This window comes from Lampris incognitus, chromosome 10 (assembly GCF_029633865.1).
Source record: "Lampris incognitus isolate fLamInc1 chromosome 10, fLamInc1.hap2, whole genome shotgun sequence".
Lineage (NCBI taxonomy): Eukaryota > Metazoa > Chordata > Actinopteri > Lampriformes > Lampridae > Lampris > Lampris incognitus.
This window is the reverse complement of record NC_079220.1, coordinates 50410290-50419860: the sequence shown is the minus strand read 5'-3', so window position 1 is coordinate 50419860 and position 9571 is coordinate 50410290. Positions and strand designations below refer to the sequence as shown.

Below are 9571 nucleotides of genomic sequence, written 5' to 3'. Positions count from 1 at the left end.
TTTAGGAGAAGCAGAAAGCCTAAGAAAAGGGCAAGAATCTGCAGCGGGGATCAGGGCCCTATTCCGCTTGCAACACTGTCCAAGACCAGCCGGCAGGCTGGAGACGGATCAGTCTCTGTCTCCTGGGAAAACGCTTCTCGCTTCGGAGCTTCTCCAAAGCGTCTGGACTGGCTGTCGACACTCCCTGCCTTTAATGTATGATCAAGAAAAGCTTTAACTCATTACTCTCTTCAACGCCCCTCCCCATTCTTGTCCTAACTGCTTTCGTATGTTTAATAATAGTGCCTTCAGATGTAATTTGTTCCACTAAGATGCATAAGGAGAGACGTTGTACAGTAGTACAATGCTTCAGCAATAGAGACCATCTAGCTGCTGGTATCAGAGGGGTAAAAAAAGCAAACAAAAACAAAACAAAACTGGGTGATCCAGAAGAATAATTGTATTTTATTATAGGTAGAAAAAAAAGGGATTGACAATCAAGAGAGGTACATTTCAGTTCTATTAAGGATGAAGTTTATTTTGTACCAGGGATTTGCAACATGAATATCTTCATAAACTATTGTGCATATGTACTGTTAAGGTTTTTGGGGGGTTTTTTTGCATGAGGAACATCTGGCTTTATACCTGGCCAGTCCTTCCTGCCAGAGACTGTCAGTACTCACTGTCTGATGCTACCAATATCTTGATTGAAAATAAGCATCATAAAGACAGAAGGGTCTCATCTTGATGGTCTGCTCTACATGTTGCTAAGGGGACTGCGGCGGACTTAGTCTAGATTAATCTGGGTCATATTCCAGTTGGCGGGCCCTTGAGCACCTACAAGAGCAGGGTCGGCCCAGATTCTACCCGAGTCACTCCCAGCTGTGTGCGGGCCGCAGTTTTAAGTGCGGTGACTCACCCGTCACGCAGATATGCCGCGTGACTCAACCCGTCACGCAGATATGCTGACTCAGAGCGAAGACGCGGCCACCGGGTCCGCTACAACGCCGGTGGGAGAAACCGGCGGTCTCGGACTAGAAAACCCCACATTGCCCACTCCCTCACCGTCCCAACCCCCCCACCCCCTCAGCCGTGATGAAAGGGGAGAAAGAAAGCACCTCCACGCTACTTGCCCCTTTTGTTTATTTACCTTCAGAATTACACCCTGCTCTTCGTGGGCCGCGCTCCAATGTGTTTTGTTATGCTTCCTTTCAAACAGAATATCTATGCGTGTGGTCTCTGTGGCCGTGTTTGGCTAACACATGCACACACACACACCCACGCACGCACTTCTCCCATTCAACTTACCCCTGTGCCAGAGGTCCCCGCTGCCCCCCAAACCTCACCCCCCGCCTCTAACTAAACATTGCAGGACAGCAAAAGGGAACTTCAAAGTGGCCGGAGGGGGTACTCCTTTTTTTTTTTTTCCTGGCACTTGTCATCATCTAAGGGACCGGCTGCTTCCCTTATTACTCTAATTGCTTCCAACTGCTCCAGGAGGCTTTGATGAAGGGCACCGGAGAGCATGCTGGAAGCACCTGTTGTTGCACAGAGGAGCACAGGTGGGCCTTATTGGCAGTGGCGCGGAGCAGAGGACAAGGCTGCTGCTTTCTGCTTCGAATTAAAACATCTCAAATAAATGTCGTGATCTGCAAACCTTTATAAAGCCACGCTCAAGTTAAAATGTGCCAACACAAGCGCACAGCAAAAGAAAACCAGACATCAGAAAAACCTAAGTTTGTCGCGGAGCTGAAGGAACTCCTCGCACGCAGCACTCTGGCTCCATCCTGTGGCACAACCTGTGCTAGAAATCCAGCAACTGTAAAGGAAAGAATAAAAAAACCCCAGGTGAGACTAAAGGCATTTTAGGGTATTTTAGGTAATGATGCATTTAAGGAACTGAAAGGACGATGTCATGATTGATCTTTAAGTCAACCACTTTTTTCGGTGGAAATAACCTGGGACTATTCATGTTTATTTTGATATACTTTAATGATCCCCCATAGGGAAATTACATTCTGCATTTAACCCATCCTAGCTGTGTAGCTAGGAGCAGTGGGCAGCTGCCGTGCAGCGCCCGAGGACCAACTCCAGTTTGCCTTGCCATGCCTTGGTCAAGGGCACAGACAGGAGTATTAACCCTAACATGCATGTCTTTCTGATGGTGGGGGAAACCCAGAGCACCCAGAGTAAACCCATGCAGACACGGGGAGAACATGCATTTCCACACTGAGGATGACCTGGGATGACCCCCAAGGTTGGACAACCCCGGGGGTTGAACCCAGGACCTTCTTGCTGTGAGGTGACAGCACTAACCACTGTGCCACTGTGCTGCCAAATGTCTTTTTTTTTCTTGTGTTTGCAGGACTTTGTATATTTCAGGAAAACATTCTAACTTTGGCACATCAAAATGCACAACTGAATCTGCCAATAAGTATGAGATGAAGGCCAACAAGTTAATCAAAACATTAACAAATTGTGCACACTGATGAGATCTAGCTGTCTCCACCATAAAAAAAAATTCAGTGACATTTATACTGATTGTGATCCCCAGTTAATAAAATAAGCATCCGTTGGTCACGATTGGCAATAAATAGCCAATGCTTCTTACCCACTTGTCAAAAAATACCACAAAATGAATTACAGCACATTAAGCAACGGAGAGGGGATTTGAGGCAGCTTGCACATGCTCTGTAAAGCTGTGCAAAGCTTATGTTTATTGATGCACTTTGTGGCCATTATTCACATCAGGGAGGTCTTACCTGACAGTTACCAGTGACGTAAGCAACTACAAAATAGTTAATGATTTGGATATTTGTAGCCTGGCTATTGTTTTTAATAAGCCGGCAACAGAAAGTATCAAAATCATATTCATTGCATTTCAAGCTTCAGGATTTTAACTTTAAACAAGCAAAATCCTGGTTTTTAAAATGTTTCAGGGCTAAAGAACAAAACAAAACCAAAAAATCCATCTGCCTCTTCCTGGGAACTTTCAGATGACGAGGCTTATTTTAGCAATTACACAGACAACTATTCCCTGTTCAGAACAGTTTCACGCATTACGAAATATGTTGCTTGTATTATCTGTCCCCTACAAACTGATGGATCAACACTCCCTGGGTGGGTTGAAATGGTACATACCAGCTGAGGTAAAATCTTTTCAAAGTGCTCGATGTTTACTTCCTCAAAGTCCTCAGAATCTGCCTGTTTGATCGATCTCATCGCAGCCTCTGAAAAACACGACACAAACAAATGTCAGGTCTGAATCAAAAAGCTATTCTGCACCGTCATAAGGATAATTCTCAGCTTCAGGTCATTCATTACCTTGCACAAACACTTTCAGCAAAGCCGCGACGAGCAAGGCAGCATCACCGTTAACTGCAACAGAGTTCAATATGCTGAAATCCCACACACCAGTCATCACTGTAAGGAGTTATACCAAGCTACCATTTTACCAACTCACTTCTGGTTTTATCATCCTTGAAGAAGCTGGAGAAGAGTTTGCTCACCGTCTCCTGCAGGTGACAAGAACAGACAAGGTGACATGACCGCATAGCAGTTAAAAGCAGACTGCACCGCCCCTCTCTAACGCTTTTCTTTGCTTCACCAGAAAACGGTGAAATACTCTGTTGCATTTAAATATGAAAAATGGTTATTTCCAGCTTTTACCAATATGAACCTCAAGACACGAGAAATAACATTTTCACCCAAATGTACACGAAAGACGCGTGGGCCCAAAAACACTGATGACATATCTATCGACACAAGTTTAAGGTAAATAATGTGACAGTCAATATTTAACCCAATCCTAATTCCAGAGGTTAAGATTGCGGAGATATTACTAACATTCACTTTCTAAATGAGTAATTAAATACTTTTGGTGGACTGGCGGTCTGTCCAGGGTGTCTCCCCGCCCGCCGCTCAACGACTACTGGGATAGACTCCAGCATTCCCGCCACCCCGATTGGGATAAGCGGCTTGGATCAGTCTTTCCCAACCCAGTCCTCAAGGACCCCCCTATCCTGCAGATTTTCTTTGCAACCCTGAATAGTTACCTGTTAATAGTTATTCAACCAATCAGCAATGAATCATGTCAGATGTTGCACACCTTGCATAACTAAGTGCTGTGAGATGACTGGTTGAGTAAGTACAAGCAGGACTAACTATGCAGGGTTAGAATGAAAATCTGCAGGATGGGGGGGGGGGTCCTTGGTTGGGAAACGCTGGCTTGGATAATGGATGGATGGAGTAGGTTATTTTTAACAGCCAGCGGGTTTCTTTCTAGCGATAAGGTGCTACTGAACTTTACACCATAAAGTGGTGAATATTGTCTTAATGATGGGTAAATATGATCCGTGGAGAACATCAGTTCTTTATTTTTCAAACGGTACGACACTGTAGATCCAAAGGAACTGAATCAAGTGCAACTGGGCTTGATTCACGGATATATATACACCAAGTCCAGTTGCACTTGATTCAGTCCCTTTGGATAACCATGACCTGGATGAATGAGAACATTCACAGACACGACTCTGTAGATGCTTGACAGATGTATGCTGCATTGCTGTGCTGCGTGAATGGTGGGACTGGGGAACTTGCGACCAACACAAAACTGCCTGAAATATCGTTTCGGTCGAGTTTTTCGGCAATTTAACGGACGTGACCCCTATATGACTGGCAAATTAAGTCAATTTGGATATGTAAATTAAAACGGTAAGGGACTAGAAACGTTTTGCTGGACAGAGGGGATCCCTGCTTGCAAGCTATGCTGCTATGCTACTAGCCAATGCTCTCTGGGTACGGGGGTGGGGGTAAAAAATCATGCCCCCCCCCCTCTCCGTTGTGGGCCGCAGACGATAAATACGCGACCGAATGAATAAACGCCGTTTCACCGAACCGCTGCGTGAAACGCTCGGGACGTACCTTTTTAAACTCGACGTTGTCTTCGTCCTTCTCCGCCATGTTTCAAGCTGCTGACGAACCTTCCCGCTTTACTTGCGATTGGCTCCGGGCGGGCTCTCTGACGTCATAGCGCCGCCCTCGGCGCCCTCGGGCTATGTAGTGTTGGTGACGTCATGCGTGAACAACGGGGGGGGGAAACCGATACTAAAATACGTTATGTAAAGCGCTTAGGTTGTTTTGTGCTTCTTTCTTTTTTTCCTGCGGCATTTTTGATCCGAGTTGGACGATGTTCCCTGACTGAAATTGGCCCGTCCGATAACGTTTCTGAACTATTGTCTGAAAACACGTGTAGCCTAATTAAGAAAAAGTAATCTTCGTTAGCTTGTCCAAGTTGGCCGTCAAATGCCCCCGTTCTTCTTCTACGCCTTGTTTTGTGAACCCTGTATAGCACTGAACACGTTCTTATCCGCAGAGCGGCTTTTTGACCGTTTATTTGCCTTTGTTATTTCCTTAAAGGGTGTATTTTCATTTCGTCAAGTATGGTTGTGATAACGAGCAAGTTGAACGTTTTCCCGCTGCACAGTAAAGAGGCGTAGAAGAAGAAGCGTAGCGTCGTATTGGCGCGCGTTTTGAAGTGGGCATGGACAAGCAACACAAAGATGAGATTTTCTGACATTTTATACTTGATTTAAAATATTTGTAAAAAAATTTCAGTCGGGTAATAGATAATAATAATAATAATAATAATAATAAAATAGTTCAAGGATATCGGAAAGCTTATCAGATTGGCAAATTTGAGCCGAATCAAAAGGGCCGCAAAACGAGTTTTCCAGGAAATATTAAGTGGATTTCCACACAGAATTGGCCCCCACACTGTTTTGTGGCAACCCCAGACGAGGCTAGTGGTTGAGCCTGTTTTTGTTCATTGTTGTTAAAGTAACAACAACCCAGCCACTGAGGATGCACAAGCCAGTGCATCCTCAGTGCCGGTCCCAAGCCCGGACAAATGGGGAGGGTTGCGTCAGGAAGGGCATCCGGCGTAAAATCTTTGCCAAATCAAATATGCGGATCATAAATAAAACTTACATACCAGATCGGTCGAGGCCCGGGTTACCAACGACCGCCACCGGTACTGTTAACCAGCAGAGTGTCGGTGGAAACTATGCTACTGTTGGGCGAAGGAGAAGGAGAGGGGGGAAGCATGTCCAGAGGCAGCTAGAGAGGAGGAAGGGTAGGCATGTGGAGGTGAGAGTTGGAACTTTGATGTTGGCACTATGACTGGTAAAGGGAGAGAGCTGGCTGACATGATGGAAAGAAGAAAGGTAGGCATACTGTGTGTGCAAGAGACCAGGTGGAAGGGGAGTAAGGCCGGAGTATCGGAGGTGGGTTCAAACTCTTCTACCACGGTGTGAATGGGAGGAGTAATGGGGTAGGGGTAATTCTGAAGGAAGAGTATGTCAAGAGCATGCTGGAGGTGAAGAGAGTGTCAGACAGAGTGATGAGTGTGAAGCTGGAAATTGAAGGTTTATTGCTGAACGTTATCAGCGCATATGCCCCGCAAGTTGGGTGTGAGATGGATGAAAAAGAAGAATTCTGGAGTGAGTTGGACGACATGGTGGAGAGGGTACCCAAGGAGGAGAGAGTGGCGATTGGAGCGGACTTCAATGGACATGTTGGTGAAGGGAACAGAGGTGATGAGGAGGTGATGGGAAGGTATGGAGTCAAGAAGAGAAATGTGGAAGGACAGATGGTGGTTGATTTTGCGAAAAGGATGGAAATGGCTGTGGTGAATACATATTTCAAGAAGAGGGAGGAACACAGGGTGACGTACAAGAGTGGAGGAAAGTGCACACAGGTGGACTATATCTTATGTAGAAGGCGCCATCTAAAAGGGATTGGAGACTGCAAGGTGGTGACAGGGGAGAACGTGGCTAGGCAGCATCGGATGGTGGTCTGTAGGATGACTTTGGAGACCAAGAAGAGGAAGCGAGTGAAGACACAGCCGAAGATCAAATGGTGAAAGTTGAAGAAGGAAGACTGTTGTGTGGAGTTCAGACAGGAGTTAAGACAGGCACTGGGTGGTAGTGAAAATTTGCCAGATGGCTGGACAACCACTGCAGAAATAGTGAGGGAGACAGCTAAGAAGGTACTTGGTGTGTCATCAGGACAGAGGAAGGAAGACAAGGAGACTTGGTGGTGGAATGAGGAAGTACAGCAAATTATACAGAGGAAAAGGTTGGCAAAGAAGAAGTGGGATAGTAAGAGAGATGAAGAAAGTAGACAGGAGTACAAGGAGATGCAGCGTAAAGCAAAGAGAGGTGGCAAAGGCAAAGGAAAAGGCGTATGGTGAGTTGTATGACAGGTTAGACACTAAGGAAGGAGAAAAGTACTTGTACCGATTGGCTAGACAGAGGGACCGAGTTGGGAAGGATGTGCAGCAAGTTAGGGTGATCAAGGATAGAGATGGAAATGTGTTGACAAGCGAGGAGAGTGTGCTAAGAAGGTGGAAGGAATACTTTGAGGGGCTGATGAATGAAGAAAATGAGAGAGAGAGAAGGTTGGATGATGTAGGGATAGTGAATCAGGAAGTTCAGTGGATTAACAAGGAGGAAGTGAGGGCAGGTATGAAGAGGATGAAGAGTGGAAAGGCAGTTGGTCCTGATGACATACCTGTGGAGGCATGGAGATGTTTAGGAGAGATGGCAGTGGAGTTTTTAACTAGATTGTTTAACACAATCCTGGAAAGTGAGAGGATGCCTGAGGAGTGGAGAAGAAGCATACTGGTACCGATTTTCAAGAACAAGGGTGATGTGCAGAACTGTAACAACTACAGAGGTATAAAGTTGATCAGCCACAGCATGAAGATTTGGGAAAGAGTAATAGAAGCTAGGTTAAGAAGAGAGGTGATGATCAGCGAGCAGCAGTATGGTTTCATGCCACGAAAGAGCACCACAGATGCGATGTTTGCTTTGAGAATGTTGATTGAGAAGTATAGAGAAGGCCAGAAAGAGTTGCATTGTGTCTTTGTAGATTTAGAGAAAGCTTATGACAGAGTGCCGAGAGAGGAGGTGTGGTATTGTATGAGGAAGTCAGGAATTGCAGAGAAGTATGTAAGACTGGTGCAGGATATGTATGAGGGAAGTGTGACGATGGTGAGGTGTGCGGTTGGAATGACAGATGGGTTCAAGGTGGAGGTCGGATTACATCAAGGATCGGCTCTGAGCCCTTTCTTGTTTGCAATGGTGATGGACAGGTTGACGGACAAGATCAGGCAGGAGTCTCCATGGACGATGATGTTCGTGGATGACATTGTGATCTGTAGCGAGAGTAGGGTGCAGGTTGAGGAGAGCCTGGAGAGGTGGAGGTATACACTGGAGAGAAGATGAATGAAAGTCAGTAGGAGCACGACGGAATACATATGTGTGAATGAGAGGGAGGACAGTGGAATGGTCAGGATGCAAGGAGTGGAGGTGACAAAGGCATTTGAGTTTAAGTACTTGGGGTCAACTGTCCAAAGTAACGGGGAGTGCAGTAGAGAGGTGAAAAAGAGAGTGCAGGCAGGGTGGAGTGGGTGGAGAAGAGTGTCAGGAGTGATTTGCGACAGAAGGGTACCAGCAAGAGTTAAAGGGAAAGTTTACAGGATGGTTGTGAGACCAGCTATGTTATATGGTCTGGAGACAGTGGCACTGATGAAAAGACAGGAGGTGGAGGTGGCAGAGTTGAAGGTGCTAAGATTTTCACTGGGAGTAACGAAGAAGGACAGGATTAGGAACGAGTATATTAGAGGGGCAGCTCAGGTTGGACGGTTTGGAGACAAAGCAAGAGAGGCAAGATGGAGATGGCTTGGACATGTGTGGAGGAGAGATGCTGGGTTTATTGGGAGAAGGATACTGAATATGGAGCTGCCAGGGAAGAGGAGAAGAGGAAGACCAAAGAGGAGGTTTATGGATGTGGTGAGGGAAGACATGCAGGTGGCTGGTGTGACAGAGGAAGACGCAGAAGACAGGAAGAAATGGAAACGGATGATCCGCTGTGGCGACCCCTAACGGGAGCAGCCGAAAGTAGTAGTAGTAGTTGTTAAAATAACAATTTTGCACAAATCTCCCATGCATTTCAAATGACTCTCGACCAAGCACTGTTGAACTCTTAGCACTTTGTCTTTCTTTTTAGCCATTTACTGTGTAGGCTTATCTAACAAAATGTATCCTTAAAGTTACAGTCCCCCAATTAATTCACCCCAGCTTGCATTGTGGGAAGCAAGAAGAGAAAGCAGTGTTAAGAGTTAAGTCAGGTTTATTTGTATCATCATTCCCATAATGTAAAAATCATTTTGCAGATTTCTTTCTAGATTCTTCTATATATCCCCTTATCAATTTAAACATGATAGGATTTGAAATGAATTGTTAAAAAAAGTCTTTAAAGCTGGTAAATCACTGCTCACGATTATTGAGAAAACCGTGCTTTTCATAGTGCCACTTCAACCCCAAAGTATAATAATTACATTATTCAGTGCTTTCAATGTATTGCAATAATATCGCAAATCTATTGACAATTCCTTTCATGTAAAGCAATCACGATATAAATAGATAATCCACAAAAAGTCAACTCGGTTGTTTTTTTTTGTTGTTGCCATTTTTCTCAACATTTCTCGTTCAGTATGCTACCATTGACCACAATGCATTCATCAAGG

At 45.3% G+C, this 9571-nt stretch overlaps 1 protein-coding gene across 1 annotated transcript; it reads right to left on the bottom strand.

Annotated features, from left to right (window-relative positions):
• Positions 1–431: 431 nt before the first annotated feature.
• On the bottom strand, positions 432–4993 carry cenpx (centromere protein X). Its single transcript, XM_056288587.1, has 5 exons — positions 4903–4993; positions 3443–3494; positions 3304–3357; positions 3121–3209; positions 432–1798 (listed from the first exon to the last, which is right to left on the bottom strand). The coding sequence occupies exons 1-5, from the start codon at positions 4939–4941 to the stop codon at positions 1784–1786; spliced, it is 249 nt and encodes an 82-aa protein (XP_056144562.1). The 5' UTR covers positions 4942–4993; the 3' UTR covers positions 432–1783.
• Between the last annotated feature and the right edge of the window lie 4578 nt (positions 4994–9571).

Excerpts from the sequence above, each read along its gene's own strand:
- cenpx (XM_056288587.1), bottom strand. The coding sequence starts at position 4,941 with ATGGCGGAGAAGGACGAAGACAACGTCGAGTTTAAAAAG. Across the intron at positions 3,495-4,902 it reads ACAACGTCGAGTTTAAAAAG|GAGACGGTGAGCAAACTCTT; the intron begins GTACGTCCCGAG and ends TGTCACCTGCAG. Across the intron at positions 3,210-3,303 it reads GCTGAAAGTGTTTGTGCAAG|AGGCTGCGATGAGATCGATC; the intron begins GTAATGAATGAC and ends CGTGTTTTTCAG.